Genomic DNA, 19026 nt, shown 5'->3' with positions numbered 1-19026 from the left:
TGGAGATCTAGGTCATGCAGTTGTGGCTCCGACTTGTCCCCCTCCCTTTGCCAACGTCCTCCTGTCATCCTCTGGGATCTGACCTTGACTTTGCCAGGTTTGTGTGATTGCTGCTGTGACTGCATGTGTGTGTGTGTGTGTGTGTATGTGTGTGTATGCAAATGTAAGGATGACGTTGGAGGCAGCAAAGGTATGTTACATAGAACAAGACGCTTCCTAAATGTGGGGCTGGCCTGCAGCTACCTGTGTGTAGTGGATGGAGAGCTCAGAAGTGGATGTGGGAGGCTGAGCAGCGTGAAACAAGCAGAGCTGAGAAGAGGAGGAGGAGGGGGAGGAGAGTGCAACGAGCTAGACTGTGACGCACGCCGATGCTCCGTGCTTTCCGCTGATTGGCCCTGACCAGTGCCGCTCACAAGAGCTTGCGGAGCAGATTATGAAGCGCCGCTCTGGCAGCGGCAGTCTCCTCTCATTGTCTCAATGGCTGCGCACGCATTCCTCCTGTGCTCCATCGCCTTGCTGTCTGCTCTCAGCCGGCCTGCTCTGACTCTCTCCGACGAAGAGCTGCAGTCGGGACTCAGCTACGATGAAGTGCCTGAAATCTTGGACAGAAGGTAAAGACATCCTCCTCTCCATCGCTATGAACGAAAGAGGTGCGTGTGTGTGCATGCGGGGTGGGATGCAAGGTTGATTCTTCCTTTGGTATTCCTTCATTTCGTTTTACCTCTCCATCTCACCTTGGCTGGTCATCTCCTAAACAGCGAATGCGGCTCGTGTTTGCAGAGGGCTGCACTGTGAACCTTTGTTTTCCTCAGTCTTGGGGACTGCATCAGACGCTACTCATCGATCACAGATGAGGCTGCTGTCTATATACATACAATAGTGTCGGGTTCGAAAGGAAGATGCGAAATAAGGCTGGGGTGGGAGGAGTGGGGGGGCGTTGCGGGCATGCGAGGGGTTGGAGGGGGACACGGAGAGAAGGTAAACAAGGATGGGACAGGGAGGAGAGGATGCATCAAGGGTGGTCTGCTGGAGTCAATTTACTGATGCAGTCATTGAGAGAGAACACGGGAGGGAGGGGAGGGAGGATGGGTGGTGCTGGTTTGGTGGTGTGGCGGATAGAGTGAGAGAGGTGGGAGTTTGGGGAAGGCAATTGTAGCCAGACGTGTCTGCATGTTGCAGTCCTGCAGGTCAAATGTGGCTCAAACTTTCAGAGGCCACTGACAACAGTGTGACGGCAGCGAGACTGAACATCAGCTTTGAGTCCTCGCCGGCTCACAGAGTCATTACAGAGACCAAAAGCAAGGCCCGCCTCGTGGAACTATTCCACGCCGTGCCACACGTATTTTTGCGGGGTGAACTGTTGACACGATTACGCTCACCAACAAAAGGCATCTCTCAAGGAACGGATACATCATGAATAAAAGGATGCGATAGGTCAGGGCCAGCAGAAGCTGATCTGCAGGAACTTGAACTATGGAAAGGCATGGTCACGGGCCAAGTCCCCACGCAGGCAAAAGAGACCACAAATACAGCAGCTTGTGGACAGGAAAGCTTTAAGTTGCCATTGACAGTGTAGAGCTTTGCATAGCAGAGTGTCATAAAGACAAATTCCCACTCAATGCCTTGCTCACAACCTCGAGACATATTACTTGTGATCATTCTAGGGGTTGGATCAACTGAAATAAACTCCAGATTCTGTGGCTAAACTCAAATGGTAGACCCAATGAAAGGATGGGATGGAGGGATGGATGAAGGGAACTTTGGTTTTGTTTTTGCTGTAATTACACTGAACTCCTATTGAACTTTCCCACCTATCTGTTCCCATGCCAATGCATTAGGGTACATTGCTTTCTTCTTAAAGCTCTGATCCCATTGGGCTAGGATCAAAATGGAACAGCTTGGGTCCTGAAGTTGCAAGATCAGTTTTAGCTCGGACACACTCCAAAATAAAATAAAATGAAAAAAATACAAATCCCAGTGGCTGAAAGTGAAGTTTGCTTCAAAATGGATTAGTGCCAAACAGTTTTCAATATTTTATAAATACAGAATGAAAAATACTTCTTTTACTCATCAAATTGATATATTGATATTTTCACCATGTCAAAAGGTACAGCTGAACTTTCTCAATTTGGGATCTGTGTAGTAATCTACAACATCATGTTTTAGAAAAATCCCTGAAGAAATGTGTATACACAGCATCAAAATTACATTTTTTTCTTTTTCAAGTACTGTATTAGTACTATTTTTTTTTGGTTTTATTTGTGAATGTTTATAAATCCAGGTTAAAATCTTTTTTCTCATGCATTTTAGAGTACATATTTCCATTTTTAAATGATATTTCTGGCACTGTATGCTATTTTAATAGTGCTTTGTTTTTTATTATTTATTAATTGTTTTCTCTGTTTTTAAATACTTTTAATGATGTAAAGCTCAATGAGTGCTTTGCTCTACTTTGCTTATTTCCTTCCAAACAAATTCAACAGGATGCTGAACAGGAAAAAAGTTTTTAACATATAAAGCCATATGATATATAATAGTATGTTGTATATAGTTAATTAAACATATGTTGAGCATTGCCCCGCTTGTTTTTCCAAACATGCTGCTATTATTTTGAACCCAACTGTTATACTAAAATATACCATGTTTCTAAACAAATGAATGTAATGACTCAGAATGTTAGAGCCGTTACATTTCTCAGGCATCTTAGAATGATCTTATTTCTTTTGAAGTGCAACGCAATTCCCCTTCAGGGGAAATCGAACATCCAAAGGACTTTGTGTGACATATGACCTGCATATGCAGCCTTCCTCTAGTGCACTGCTATTTCAACAAAGTGACGCTGCATCAAGATTAAGGGTTAAGGCATATTTTGCTGTCTAGTCCCATAGTGTGTGCGCGTGTGTCTTTGTGTGTGTGTGTGTGTGTGTGTGCAAGCGAGGCAACCTTAAACTTTCAAACAGTGTCACATTAACCCGAATAAAGACACTGATGAGAGCAAAATCTTGGCTTTGTAGTTGAAGATTGATCAGTGATGAATGAACATTTAAAAGAGCAACAGCTAACAGTGGAAATTATCTGTCTATAATTACTAAGCAAGTTTCTTACTCAATTGATCCATAAACCAAGGATACTTGAGTTCAGGAGCAAAAATCTGGTTAGATCTCTGCAGCATATTGAATTGTTCGACACTTGACTTGCTGTTAAATTAGAAGCTGTAATGAAATTTCCACAAAAATGCCAACAGGGACGAGCAACATCTCAATCTAATCTCAATGAATAAATCTATTAATAGGCCTGCCTGCACCTGCCCAGCATGGGATTATGTGGTGTTTTCTTTGACCGATTATTTAAACAGAACGGTGCTGGTTCATGTGCTGTGAAAGAACTTTCAATTTTGATGTACATCGGGATAAAGGTGTGGCTCAACCAACTACTTTTTTCCTTATTTTGAATATAACATGTATGTTATTATGAAAAAAGCGCAGTTCATATCAAGGCTCATATTATTTAGTGCTCCCCCAAAATAGGCTTGTTTGACCTTGGCAGAGGTCCTGATGTTTATGAAATCGACCTGAGCCACATGAAGCAAACATTGGCATTCTAAAGAATGACAGCAATGCCAATGAAGGAGACAAACATTTCTTTCAAAAGGACATTCTTTCTCATATTAAGAACAATAAATAAAACCTTCAACGTAAAGATGACGCATGCTTGAATTGGGCAGCATTCAGGCCGTACTGTAAACTGTTTCAATTTGTCAACTGTGCCGTTTGTTTTTCAGGTCTTGTGTTAAGCAATTAAGAGGCTGAAACACTTGTGATGTCGTACATTGTTATAGTCCAATACAATATAGTACAATTGATTGTCATCAACAATTTATAAAATATACAGGATTTTTTTTTTTTAACATATAGAAGTATAGCTTCAGGTTCATTCTTATTGATGTAAATTATCCTTTTGACAGTCACGAGTGATCTGGAGAGACTGGGTCCATGCGTGTGTGTATATCAGTCAGTCGCAGGGCATATAGACGATGGACCACACCCAATTAAGTCTTGACTTTACCTAAAAATCCTATCTTCGGAATGCAGGAAGAAGCCGTAGATGCTGGACAATAGCCACGCAAGCACGGGGAGAACTTACTGCCAACTCCACACAGGAAGGTCAAAGCTGAGATTCTGATTCAGATGTGCAAGCTGAATGCTCCACGCTGTGGCTCCATATAATTTTACTACAACCCACAATGTGAGTGAGTGTTTATAGGACACGCTCATGTAGTCATTTGCGCTATTGTTCTGCTCTTAAAAGCTATATGTACAGTATATGAAAAAGGTATTCAGTTAATTAATTGAACATCACAGGACTTTCAACAGGAAACAGAATCTCACCAATATCACAAATGGAGACTTCGAGCCGCACAAATTGATGATGATAAATGAGGCGTGCCGCTGACGTTCGCCCAGTTGGATGCTAAATATTTGTGGAGGCTGAGCCCTCTTCGGCGTCGTACAGTATTATGTCGTCTACATGCTTGAGAGTGTGCCAAATCTTGGCACACAAATGAGACGGCGTTAGTAGGTCATCGTCGGATAGCTGTAACAACATATTGCCTAAATTAAACCGAGGACTTCCTGTTTTTAGTCCCAGGATGTCTACAGTAGTTCCCCGTGTGACAAATGTCAGTTGTCCATCAATTGTGAAGTCTTGATTTTCAATATGCATTCTTGTGCTGTTTCATATATTGCTGCTTACAACAATCAGCATCAACATGAACACATGAGACAGTAGTTTTCCAGCTATGCAGTCCATTTGAGTCCTTTGTGGTCAAATCAAAACATCCCGATGACGTCAGGTGGCACACTGGCAGGTGTGTACAAATACATAGCTATATCAAAAGGGAGTGAGGTGAGCCAAAAGGGTGGCGTTTATGATGTAAAAGAGTATGTTTTCCACTCAGGGACCATGTGACTTTCTCAGCCAATCACACAGCTGCAGCGGTCCCAAGGTTGCTGACCTTGCCAAATTGACCCCTCCGTACAGGGCACTTAACCACGCCTCCTGAAGTGACGTCACGCCATGTGCGCTGATGTAAGACAAACAATTAGTAAAAATGGCAAATACAATACAATACAATACAATACATTCTCAACTGAGAGAGACGCCATGCTTCTGATTTCATTCAATCATTCACACGTAGCAATGTTATGCTAGCGGAAAACGCCTCATTCATTTATACGAGACGTGTATTAAAAATTAAATTTAGGGCATATCTTCGTGCAAACACAGTCTGGTTAAGCTTCGGCCGCGAGCCAGCCAGAAATCAATACGTTTGTGCAGTCCGATCATCGCTAAATATCGCTCAACAAAGAATAAGTGTGTCAATCGTTCACACGTAGCAATGCTATGCTAGCGAAGAACGTCTCATTCATTTATACGAGACGTGTATTAAAAATCAAATATAGGGCATATCTTCGTGCAAACACAGTCTGGTTAAGCTTCGGCCGCGAGCCGGCAACAAAGCGACACGTTTGTGCAGTCCGATCATCGCTAAATATTGCTCAACAAAGAATAAGTGTGTCAATCGTTCACACGTAGCAATGTTATGCTTGCGAAGAACTTCGAATTCATTTATACGAGACATGTATTGAAAATCAAAAATAAGGCATACCTTCGTGCAAACATATCTGTTCCGGTTGATATTAGATGGATTTAGTTGATGATGCGGTCTTCCACAAAGTTTGATCCATCGGAGGCATTTTTCGTACTGGGTCTTCGGTTTTGGAAAGGGTACGAATCGAACTTCACCAACTAGCCTTTCAGGATACCTGTCGTCACTATTACAAAGTTCGTGACTACACCTCTTAGCCATATTTTTTGTTAAATAACCCAAATACGCGATAAAACACTAACTAACCCTATACTGGACCATGCAATGTTGTCTGAGAAAATGGCGGGAGCAAAAACGGGCTTTGGTTTATGCAGATCTCTGGCCTCTGATTGGTCAGTGACGCGGATTGCGCAATATCCACGGAGGGGTCAATTGGCATCAGAACAAACTCGAGGGCTTTAGCTAAACTTGTGCACTCCTCTGGTCCCCTTCAGCCATACTGAGGTGGGCGTGATGGATGGAGCCTGAGTTGTACTGTTGGACGTGCAACAATGATCATTTTTGTCTTATATTCCCACCTCTTCCCCTGTGCAGCTCTTAATTTACAGAGACACGAACTACTCTTAACAGCAGTTAAGACATCATCATGCCCTTGGCTTAGCAAGTCTCAGGCTGATTTCCTCGATAGAGCAAGCCAGTTGTGTAATATTTGTCATAGTATGGTATGAATGTTGTTGGTTGGAGGCTCGTTTTGATGGGAAGGAAAAGAAGGAATATGGCCTTAGTAGAATATGCTCCAGCCTCATTTAGTTTGTTTTCCACATTGAATTGCTATTGTCTCACAAATTGCTCAAAATACTCACTTAGCACTTGTACTGTCCAGTATGCTGCTGACTCTGGCTTCATTAATCTCTGACTTTGTTAATCTCTTCAATTTGCTGGTGCCCTCCGTCTCTCTGGCGGCGGCGCTCCTGTCGACCTGGCCTGTGTTCACCGCTAATCCTAATCCACCTGGCACCCAACTATACAACATTGTCCAGGTGGAAATTGCACTAGATGGGTGGATACCTGCTCCAGACCGCTGGGACTTTTATATAAATACATTTGGCAACTTGCAGTACTGTTTGCAATCACTTCAGAAGGGCAGACTTGACCCAACCTTGCTTTCAAAATGTTGTTCTTGAAATCTCTGAATCTGGAAATGTGTTAATATCAGATATAAACAAGCTTAAACGTTTTGGTCATAATTCGAAAAGATATGTTAGATGCGAGCACAAACACTGCTTGTTAGTGGAAATTATGAACGTTTTGAAACAACAGTGTGTTAACACAAAACGTGGACTGAAAAAAAGTTTGGAAAAGCTAAATAGATCAGATGAACATTATTTGGGGTTAATAGATGATTTTTAAAGGTAGCAGGTGTTGATTGACTCCCATTTAGCACATTTTTGAACGTGACTGATTCATTCTAGCAGCATGGCCATATACCCAGTTGGAAGAGGGTGTGCACATATCTACAACCATATTATTTTTACTTCCACTCTCAAGAAGATTACAGTGTGCACAGATCATAGGTCACTTTAATGCTGGAAAAACGCTTGAAATGAATTATCTTGGTCTCCTTTGTTTTGATCTGACAAAACCTGGTATTTGAACAGCAGTGTGTACTTTTTCATATGTGCTGGACTTTTTGAATGCAATCACATGCAATGCAGAAAACATAACTATAAAGCCCAGTCTGACTTGACATTGCAGTGATTTTATAGGTGGACCATAATTCCCCCTTTCCCTCAAGCACAACATTGAATGTTTAATGTCTGAGATGCGGGGGTGGAGGATGTGGGGTGGAAATCATGTCAACTGTGTCTGAGCCATTCTGCACATCACTTGGATGCAGGAGCCAGGAAAAAAACAAAAACAAACAAACAAAAAAAACTTTGGGCAACAACACGCACCTAAAAAATAGGCTGAACATCTCAGTGACGTCAAAAATGTTCTTCTCCATGAACAAAGCCAAAAGTCAGCACAACTGCTTCAAATACACAACTTGCATGAATGGCAAAAGTATCTATACATCCAGATTATGACTACTTCGGAAGAATAAAGAGAAAACAACAACGTTGGCTGTTGCCCTTTCACACATTTCCAACTGCTGCTGCTAGATATGATTAAACTAAACTCACCTTGACCCACTGAACAACTTTTAAGTGCTTGAAGTTGACATGAATATTGATTCCAACATGTTTTGATCCCAGCAAGGTGTAACGGCATTTATGCACCACTAAAGTTCCTTATTGGCTGATTAGGTGATAAATAAACATTGAAATTGGAAAAGAAACATGACAGATGGCAGACTGTAGCTGTCATGCTCTCTTCAAAAGGTATTAGGCTTACCTTTAACTGGTCAATTATAACAAGCTATTGTGTGAGGATTACCAAGCGTCCTGGATGATCAGCGACAGGTCAGCGCAGACCACAGAGTTAGAGCAAAGCATCCCGACAAGTAGAACGGGACCACCCGGTGCCGCCTTGTAAGCCAATTTCCACTGTATGACGTCTTTGACTGGACGGTTAAAAGGAACGGGATTAGCTTCACTCGAGTTGTCGGTGGAGGACTGACTTTGAGTGAGCGTGGAGCGGATGCTGGCTTCAGACACACTGTCATGAGCCCGCGGCACGGGGGCGGACTCAAATGCAGGACTTTGAGGCAAGAGCATGATCTTAAGAGTGTTTTTATTACTAAATGAGGTCAAACACAAAAAGGCAATCCAAAACAGGTGGAATCACAAAAACACTAGGCAGCAAGCAAGATCCAAAAACGTGCACAAGGTCCGATGACTATGAGGCAAACTAAGAAACATGGACAAGACGTGGTCAAACTAAAGAGGCACAGGCTCGCTGTGACAAAGGATTGCGCTACATGAAACCTGCGACTTACGCACAGTACCGGAGTATCTCAGGATGCAGTAAACCATGCGCAACGAACTGGAAAATGCCGAAGGCACATTCACCACTGAAGTGCTTGTCCATTAATGTCCAAAATGCAACAGCTGTGACAGCTGTCAGAGGTGGCACTGCCCAGGGCAGTGGCCTGGCCACCCACCTCACAGGAAGCACCGCCCATTGCAGTAGCTAGGCCATGGACCTGACACACACACGCGAGGGAAATAATTGCATGTCCAATATGCCCCCAGAGCAAAAGATGTCTCAGTACCACATCGGTGATTAGCAGTCCGCCAAGGAATTGGATCCTTCCCTGCAATCAAGGAGACAGACTTGCAGATAAGATCTGAGCTTGTTTGTACAGTATAGAGGAAATGTGCTTAAGATGTTCATAGTGTGTATGTGAGTGTGAGAGAGATAGAGTGATCATGAACATTGATATCAGTTATCACTTCACAATACTGTACAGTGGTCTATAGTCTTGAGATATGAGTGCTGTATAGTGGCAGCGAACTCAACACACTTAGGAATAAAAAAAAAAAAACAGCTGCTTGGCAAAAAAAGTGACCAATTAATCCAAAAGGAGGCTTCAAGATGTTATTTTCAATTTATTTGACATCGTCAATAAATCTTCAGTGTGTCACTTCCTGCTTTGTGCTCCAAATCTGATGATGTCGTTTCTTTTTTTCACAGCAGAGAGAACCCCAAACAAGCCACAAGAGTCACATCAAGTAAGTGACAAACATGGCGTGACGGAAGGCCTGATTCAATCAAGCCAACCATGCTGACAAATGCATTTTGTTCCCGACACACGTTTGCTTCACTCTAATGCAAACAGAAGTGGGATGGATGTCTTGGGTTATTTATGCACCCCAAACCCGGCAGATTACCTTTAGGTGGTTCAACAAAAAGAACAAAAAACACTGCTCCAATTTCAATCATCTCATGATGCAAGCAAATGAGGATATTTCTAAATACCGAATCATGGCGTTTCTGCCAAAAATAAAAAAATAACCGCTGATGAGTCACAGTGATGACGCAAAACAACTGGAAATAGAGCGGAGCCTGAGCACGGAGGTGTAGGCAGGCTCTATTTGTGCATGTGTGTGTCAAGTAGCATGCATGTGTGGTTGTGTGAAAGGGGCTGAACCTTTATGATTATGTTGAACCATCTTAATTTGTATGCTGATATAGCCTTGCACTGTGAAAACATGTTTTCAGGTCAGGATGGCGAGTATGGCCTAGAGAGCGAAGAGATTGTTTTAACGCCTGAAGATGAAAACCCACTCAGGAGAATCCTGCAGGTACGCAACGCACGCACCCACAGCACAGCACTTCTGCCTCTGCGCCATTGCCTCATCTTTATCTGCACATCACAATTGTGCATCCACTTCTTGTACCCACACGAAAGCCAAACAGAACACTCGGCTACTGTTTGTGACCTTGGATGTGAGAATATTCCTGGGTGTCACATTCAGCAAAGGAACATCTTTGCCTCCATGCACACACACACACGCATCCACACACACGCACGAACACACACACACTGCACCATACTAAGCGACACATCTGTGTGGCCATCTGTCAGATGTGGTTTTGGCTGACTTCTATAGAATAAAGTTTCCTTTTTAGTTTCTGGGGTGGCATGGTGCCGCAACTGGTTAGATCGTTGGCTTCACACTTCTGAGGACCTGGATTCAAATCCTAGTCCTGCCTGTGTGGAGCTTGTTCTCCCCGTGCCTGCGTGGGTTTTCTCTAGGCCAGGGGTGTCCAAACTTTTTGCAAAGAGGGCCAGATTTGGTAAGGTGAAAATGTGTGGGGGCCGACTATTTAGCCTGACATTCTTTGAACCATTAACATTAAATACAAATTAACTTTTTGGGATTTTTTTTAATTTAATTACAAATGGCATACTTTTACTTTTACATTTTTTTTTACATTTAGGTTTTTACCGAAATCACAAACCACAAAAAATTAAGAAAACTATAAAGGATATCTAAGTTCATGTGAAACATTACATATTATTCACTATTATATGCTCACTGTAGGAAAAGTGCTGAAAACAAAACAATGATCACTGCATATTCAAACTGTGATTTTGACCATCACAAAAAAATTAATTAACTGAGATTTAAGAATTTATTCAACTCAGAGGACTTAACAAAGGTCTTGCCTGCACTAATGTGAAGGGTGATACTGGGATCTTGACTGCAGTATGTAGTCCATGTCTGGCTCAAGAGCAGTGGTTTTGATGCGCAAGACGTCACGCAGGTGAGAGTCACTCAGTCTCGTCCTCATGCGGCTCTTGTTAATGTTCATAACGGAGAATGTCTTCTCGCACATGTATGTGGAGCCAAACAAGCTCAGCATTTTCTTAGCAAATGTCCGAATTGCTTGGAACCTGCCTTCATCCAGCTGGCGGTAGAAGTTGACAAGAGGGAGCTGTTGGTGCCGACTGCGATGCTCGGCGTCACACTGCAGCTCAATGAGCTCCAGTTGCAGGTGGTCTGGAGCGTCATCAGGGTCCACGGAGAAAGGAGAGGAAAAAAGCGTGATCTCCTTTTCAATAGCTGCAAAGTCCCGAAAGCGCTGCTGAAACTCCTCAACCAGAGATGAGATGTCTGCTGCATACTTTGTCATTTGCGCACTGATATTGATCTGTGGGAAACTGGTCACAATTTCCTGCAGCGACGGGAAATGTGCGGTATTGGGCTGCGCCAGTGACAGGTGTCTTTGGAAAAGTAGCAGCTTGGTCCGAAAGGCTTTGATGTGTGAATACAGTTGGCTTACCACTGCATTTTGCCCTTGAAGGCTTGTGTTCAGCGCATTCAGATGTCGCGTTATGTCAACTAAAAATCCCAAATCAGCCAGCCAAACAGGATCATTTAATTGTGGCATGGGTTGTCCCTTTTTAGTCAAGAATTGTCCAATTTCCTCCCTGAGAGAGAAGAAGCGCTGCAGCGCAGACCCCCGACTGAGCCACCTTACGTCGGTGTGATACAAAACATCTCCGTATTCAGCCTGGATGTCGAGAAGAAACTGTTGAAACTGGCGGTGGCACATATAATTAATAGTCTTTATCACCGGTTTCATAACATTATCATATTTCATATATTTGGCACAGAGAACTTCTTGATGAATAATACAGTGGAGTTTAATAGCGCTGCCTCCTTCTTCGCTGACTTTGTTACAGACAAGGCTTGATAATCCACTCCGCTCGCCAGCCATGGCAGGTGCGCCGTCCGTAATAATCCCGGTGACTTTATTCCACTGTACTTTCATGTCATCTACGGTGGAACAAACAGAAACAAATAAATCCGTTCCTCTTGTTTGGCCCTTCAGACTCTGGAGGTCCAGAAGCTCTTCACTCACGTTCATGTCATTGTCCACTCCTCTTAAAAAGATCAGTAACTGAGCAGTGTCGGACGCATCCGTGCTTTCATCGCACGCTAACGAGAAAAAGTCAAACTCAGTTCCTTTTGCCTCTAACTGTCTCTTAATATCTAATGAAACGTCTTCAATTCTCCGTACCACAGTATTACGAGCCAGGCAAATATTGGCAAACTCTTGCTTCTTCGCGGGACAAATTTTCTCAACCATTTTCATTACACGGTCTTTAATAAATTCACCCTCAGTGAAAGGTTTGCAGTGCTTTGCAATTAGCGTTGCCACTTCGTAGCTTGCCTTTGTGGCATTTTCATTTGACTCACGGACTCTTGTGAAAAAGCTTTGCTGTGCCGTTAAAACAGCTTCCAGTTGCTTCACTTTTTCACCGCGTTTGTTACAAGTTAGCTTGTCGTAGATAGCATGTTTCGTCTGGTAGTGCCTCTCGATGTTGAATTCCTTGAAAACAACCACAGTCTCTTGGCAAATTAGGCAGACACAGTTGTTTCGTATTTCAGTGAAAAAATACTCAAATTTCCACTTGTCCTGGAAGCGGCGGCCCTCGCGGTCAACTTTCCTTTTTTTGTTTACAGACGCCATGTTAGAAATGGGCTGGGCTGAAACGATCACGCAAGGTCAAGGGTCACGGCGGCCAGAGTGCGGCCACAGGGCTACTGCCATCTTCTGGTGAAATGAAAAATATGAAAAATAGCTTTTTGTACACATGTATTTTATACTGTGGTCAACAGTGCTGGCGGGCCGCATATTATTGATTTCATGATAGAGCCCGCGGGCCGGTAAAAATTTGTCCACGGGCCGCAATTGGCCCGGGGGCCGGACTTTGGACATGTCTGCTCTAGGCACTCCTGTTTCATTCATTGCCCCTAGGTGTGATTGTGAATGCGACTTTTGTCCATCTCCACGTGCCCTGTGATTGGCTGGCAACCAGTTCAGGGTGTACCCCGCCTCCTACCCAATGACAGCTACGATTGGCTCCAGCACTCCCACAACCCTCGTGAGGATAAGCAACGCAGAAAATGGCTGGATGTACATAGTTTCTGGTTCCTTTTCTTTTTCTTCTATTTTTTTTCTTTCAAAATATTGTGCATTCCCAAAAGTGGCCATTCCAGGCATGAAATACATAAACGGTATGCAACAATTCTTAGCCAGTTAGTTAAATGATAGAAACAGCCCTTTCAGTTAAATGTCTCATAAAACAGTGTCAGATTAACACAATTACCTTCCAATGCAACGGACCCTCAGAGCAGAGCGATTAAAAAGATGGAGGAGCTCCTGGCATATACATTACGTTTCCCTCTTAGCAAACATCTGCTCCTGACTAACTCAAATCCAACTCTGAATAAATCCCTTTCACTTTGTGGTCATGTCAGCTGTGTTAATAAGCTGTTCAAAAATTTCTTTGCCCAAACGCACAAGAGGAGTTTCAGCACATTTTAGAACAAGGTCACCTGAATTTGAAGCTTTCTAAAAAGGATTTATTGTGATTATACTACATGATAGGGACTTATGGATTTTGAGCATTCTGCTGTTAATGTCGGAACCCTGTGAAAATTCATTTTTAGGCGTTATTACATGTGCCGTCGAGAGACAGACACATCACAGCGATTGTAATATTCCAAATTTGCCATTGTTGTGAAAATCAAGAGACTCCTCCGCAATACTCACATGCTTGACTTATTTTAAATCCCTTTTCAGCTTCATAATAGACCAGATAGCACCCTTCATCACTGTGGATCCATCCAAGCTTTCTCACTAATGCTTGTCTCCATGTTCACATCTTTTTGGGGAAATGGTGGGTTAGTGGTCCTCCATACAAGAAATTGGGACCATTTTCATTATATATATCATCATTATATATAAATTTATACATACACTTGAACACACTTTCACAAATATGAAAGACTTGGTCTTTCCAGGATATGATCTCTGTGTTGCTTGTGCTCATTGGGACAGAGGCGAGCTATAGCATATCCATTTTACTTTGGGCGAAAGGTGAACTGGTCAGCAGACAAACCAACATGCAGGCTCACATCCACACCTATTGACAATCGAAAGAAACTGATCAATGATTGAACGAATGCATGTTTTTGGAACGGGAGAGGAAGCTGAAGTAGCCAATGAGACCCCATGCAAGCCCAGAGAAAACATGTAAACGCCAAAAAGGACTGCCAGGCAGACTTGCTCACCACTCAGGTCTGTGAAATCTCGTTTTATATGCCAAAAAAGTGAAAGCCCAGAATTGGCCCTGTGTCGGGTGTCAGGAATCTTGTTTAATTCATCAGAGGAAGCAACCTACATTAGGTTCATTTGCTGGATCCTCTGATCATCTGCACTTATGTTATATTACAATTGTATAGCCTAGCTCAATCAACTAGTTAATGCACAGTTCAACCAGTTTTCCTCAAATGGGTAAACGTGGGATCAACATGCTTGTGCAGTACAATAAAGACTCAGTTCTTGTCTCCCTCTAGTAGGCAAAGTGTAGTGGAGCCGCGCATCGGCTTTCGTGGTTTCTTATCTGTCAAGAGAGATAGGTAGTTTGTGTTGCATTTTCAAGCTTTCAGACCCCCGAGAAACTCTATTTAGATTCCCTCCCCCCATCAGCAAATTTACCTCGGGGAATATAGTTGTAATTACCGGTAACTACAAACCATGTTCCTCCTTTTTTTCTTTTACCAAAATAACAACCAGTAAGCAATGGTCTGTCAACATTTGACTTTTGCGTTGTTGCTCACCATTACCGCTTACAGAGGAAGAATGCTCCTGATACACAATCCCACAGCAGGTTTACTCGAACCGTTTTCCAATGTTCCACTCATTTTCTCCATTGAATGCTACTGTCAATAGTAAAGTTAAACTCAATAAACTGTGGATGGTGTTCTTTTCTGCTTAAAGCCTTTCAAGTGGAATCACTCAGCGATGTCTCACAGCAAGAGGAAGCTGCTCCAGTCGCTGATGGGCCCATACGGCCCTTTGAGCGTCTCCTACAACGGGAAGACCTGCATTCTGTTCAAGGCCAAGCGGCTGGCCATCCGTTACCGGAATCACACTTTCATCGATCTGACCGAGAGAGTGTTCAATCCCAACTCGCCTGTGGACACCAAAGGCTCAGTCTGCACCAAGGAGAAAGCCACGTAAGTAAGACGAAGAATCCATGTCGCTTGCTTCTCCTTGGGGTCGATTTCTTTCTTTTTTCATCTGCAAATAAACTGGAAAATTGCAGGCACTTTTCTGCATTAATAATGATGAGCTAAAGCAACACATAATCATCAAAATGGTGTTAAATAAATACAATATCGGACACAATGTTGGCCTTTTGTCGTATCATTGGACGTTTTTGATACTGCACTTGTTCTACTTTTAAGAGAAGGGTGTGCTTAATGTGGTGACTGAGCGAAATTGTTTTTAAGGCTATTTTTGACAGAATTTTGTTTTTATACAGGCTTTCATTAAAGTTTGGTGATGTGGAAGACTTGCGAGGTCTTGTAATCAGGTATTGTTTGTCTTCTTGCTTGAAATGTTTTTACCAATCAGCACCTTTTGTGGACATTTTTAACTGGAGTTAACGAAAACTGCTCAGAACATTGAATACATGCATCATGAATAAATACAGCAAATGCTGAACACAATTTTATATGAAAAAATAAGCAGTCCATCCATTTTCCAGTGCTTTCTATAATTGGATTCACCCAGGTCACCAGTCAATTGCAGCGCGCTAAGTGACGGTGCCCATATCTGCCCTGCAACTGATGGGTGACCAGTTCATGGTGTAGCCTGCCTGCCTGCCGAGGTTAGCACGGATAAACTCCAGCACTCCCGTAATCCTTGTGAGGATAAGCGGCATGGAAAATGGATGAATGGACAGAGAGCAACATACATTCGAATTAACATGCACACTGAGTGTGGATGATTTCAGGTTCTTCAAGGAACTTCCACTGGTAAACGTGCAAAAATGAAAGCCCAAATTCTAATCTGAAATCCTTTTGTTTGTGAGGCAGATCTAAAATCAATCAATCAATCAATCAATCAATCAATCAATCAATCAATCAATCAATCAATCAATCAATCAATCAATCAATCAAACTATTTATCAAGCATGTTTCATACTAAACTACTATTTGAAGTGTCACAGCTCATACTATGTATGTGTTCCTGCTATTTTGTTTTTGTTGCTGCAGAGGTTAAAAACAGCACATGAAGACTTGAGTGAAAAGTTAAATTACTTACTACTTACTCGCTAAATAGGAGAAACCGGAAGAAAACAGATGTTGTATTCCTTTTCCTGAGTTTAATTTGTGAAATCTGAGTTGTTGTGGTTTTTAATTGATGTGTGCCTTCTGCTCCAGGCTTCAGATGTCAAACACTTTTTACGAGGCAGCAGGTCAAAACTGGTTCACCCTGGACAGCGTGCACATCCATTACAACTGGACGCAAGAGGCCACGTTCAACGCCAGCGAGGTGTATGCGCCCGCCACCTCATCCTACCACTGCCAGCACGTCAGCAGTCTGCACAAATATGACACCCTACTGGTGCCCAGCTCCCACACGGACACATCCGCCAACTGGCACATCACTTTCACCGATTTCCAAGTACGATTTCAGAAAGGGGGTGCAGCTCTTGTTTCTTTAGGCTCCTACCAGCCTCTGCCAGTGATAATAATTATTTTTTACCCACTGTTTATTTAGCAAAGCAGAGGCTTGTTTTGCTGATCCCAGCAGTGTTGAGAGAAATCAAATAATAGAGCAGCTATTCGTCATCATTTCCTATGTTTGTCTCTTATTGAAGGCTTGCTGATGCATTTGATGTTTGTCAAGACTCGCTTTCTATGTTTGTGTAACCATTGAAATTTGATCTGTTTTAATCAACCAGCATTGTTAATTTTAAAGAATGTACGCAAGCGTGATGATTCAGGATGTGATGCTCGTGTTCATTCTCGCTGCTAGTTTAATTTTATCTCCCCCCCACTCCATTTTCTACTTGTGTGCATGTGTATGTTTGCCAGCCATGTTCCTTTGTGTGCCATCAGTTAGTTGCACCGTATGTTTGGCAGTCTGTTGGTCTGTCTGTACTCAGTGTGCTCGGCCATCTGCTAGGCTGCCTCAACCTGTGTGCGTGAGGTCCACTAAGAGTCTCTTGTCCTCTTTAGTTCAGCCTAATCTCATCTTTCTGCCTTCTCTTTCAGATTCAAGCCTTCAATGTGCAGTCAGACAAGTTCGCATCGGCCAGTGACTGCGCCACTTTCCTGACGCCGGCCATCCTAATGGGCTTGGTGACGTCTCTGATTCTACTCCTGGTATTGGCCTACGCCCTTCATATGGTTGTCCACCTCAAGCACATCGACCGCTATGAGGAGCACAAGGCCACCGTCTACTTCCCCCGGAGTCCAGAGGCTGAGTTGCCGGACAAAAACAGCCTGTGAGAAAACCGGGACAGGGGCAGAGAGAGGAAAAGCGAGGCTGAGGCGGCGAGCAAGTCATGGAAAAAGTATCCTCCACTGAGTATTTTTTTTTGACAAAAAGCCTGTTCACCAACCTTGTAAATCGCTTGCAAGTAAATGCAGGATACTCTTTCCTCTTTGACTTGTATCTTGGCGTCCATTGTCGTCCTGGATGCTCAAGCCTTTCCTGGGCCTTCAGTTAATGATCCAAATGTGAAAGGTCAAGGACAGTCCTGGGCCCTGAGGGGCAACAAGCGGCCTTTACCCCAGCCAGCCATGCGACCCGTACCAGGCTATCTGTCGCTATTACAGCTGACATCCGATGCTCTCGATTAAATGTCTCACAAGTGTCACATTACAAGCTTTTGTCGCTCATCATCTTTCCAGCTCTCAAAAAAAGTATCCTATGTCTTACTGCTGCAACAACTATATTCTTCAAAAAAAGCCACTCTTAGTCGTGTTAGCTGCATGCCATAAAAAGCTGCTCAAGCTGAGCTAGTGCGGTGTTTCCTGATAATCAGAAAGTGTTGCATGAAGCGCAGTTTAAAATAAGACAACGAGGCACGATACAGAAGGAGCTTGACAGAATGCAAAAACAAGGAAACTCTGGTCAAGCGTCTGGCTGGAGTGAAAGGCCCTTCAGAGCTTTGGATGTCACTCACCCCGCCCCTAAACCAGACTGCTGCTTGGAATTTAACTGTGAAACAGCCTTGTACGGACCGGACGGATGGATGGCGACGAGGGGGAAGGGGGTTCGACACACTCAAACTAGCACAATGTCGGTTAGTAGCAAACGCACTAACCATTGAGAAGACTTGAAAGACTACACGAGGAACAATGCTGCAAAAGACGGACCGCCAGAGAGCGCCACAGGAGCGCATCACTGAAACGGCTCACCTGAGAGTCACGTTTTAGGACCAGTGAGGCCAAGGCTCCTCTATGGTTGTCAATGCCAAAGTGAAGCTTCAAAAGTCTTGCCACAAATTATGGTGAGTGGGATGTTGTGGAAAAAAAGAGCTAACCGTTCCAGCTATGTACAGAAAAAAAAAACAGTAAATGTACAGATGTGTCATTCTGAGGAGGTCATTTTTTTCTTTTTCTTTTTGTCTTTTTTATAAATGACGTAACCATGAAAAACTGTTACTGGTGTTGGACAACAATGCTCATATACAAGTTGTAGATACATCTGGATCTCTTTGTAAGTACAGCTGTTTACTTTAAAAACAGCACAATACGGATCATAAATACAAAACATTGCGCAATGGTATTAAGATTAGGGATATGATGCCCCCCCCATTCTTAAAATGTTTTCTTATTTAAAAAGGTTGTCTGATGAAGTCAAGTCCAGTCTAATTGAACTGTACGTCCAAATTGCTGCCATAGAGGGACAATATTACGGAATGCCGAACAGCAAGTGAAAAAATATAAATGCCAGTATTATGCCAGATGCCACACTAGCATCAGGAACAGCAGGACTAAGTCATTACCACTGGTTTAAAATAAATTTTATTTAAAAAAAGTCAGCATGACAGTAAGTATCTTAACATTTGATATGGCAGTTCTGTTCATCTGTAGCAGTGTCAAATGTGTTCTTTGGTCATAAGTGTATCCTGAAAAGTATGGAATGAGTGC

At 43.0% G+C, this 19026-nt stretch overlaps 1 protein-coding gene across 2 annotated transcripts; it reads left to right on the top strand.

Annotated features, from left to right (window-relative positions):
• Window positions 1-19026, top strand: atp6ap1lb (ATPase H+ transporting accessory protein 1 like b). Of its 2 annotated transcripts, XM_061807622.1 has the most exons (8): window positions 1-97; window positions 240-611; window positions 9245-9282; window positions 9773-9855; window positions 14852-15090; window positions 15399-15449; window positions 16303-16546; window positions 17140-19026. In XM_061807622.1, the coding sequence occupies exons 2-8, from the start codon at window positions 478-480 to the stop codon at window positions 17374-17376; spliced, it is 1026 nt and encodes a 341-aa protein (XP_061663606.1). In that variant the 5' UTR covers window positions 1-97; window positions 240-477; the 3' UTR covers window positions 17377-19026. The 2 variants fall into 2 exon arrangements, with proteins under 2 accessions (XP_061663606.1, XP_061663615.1); XM_061807631.1 differs by lacking the exon at window positions 1-97 and having other exon boundaries at window positions 221-611.

Source organism: Syngnathoides biaculeatus, chromosome 2 (genome assembly GCF_019802595.1).
Source record: "Syngnathoides biaculeatus isolate LvHL_M chromosome 2, ASM1980259v1, whole genome shotgun sequence".
Classification (NCBI taxonomy): Eukaryota; Metazoa; Chordata; class Actinopteri; order Syngnathiformes; family Syngnathidae; genus Syngnathoides; species Syngnathoides biaculeatus.
Note: the sequence above shows the minus strand (reverse complement) of the source record. Positions and strands in the feature narration are given on the sequence as shown.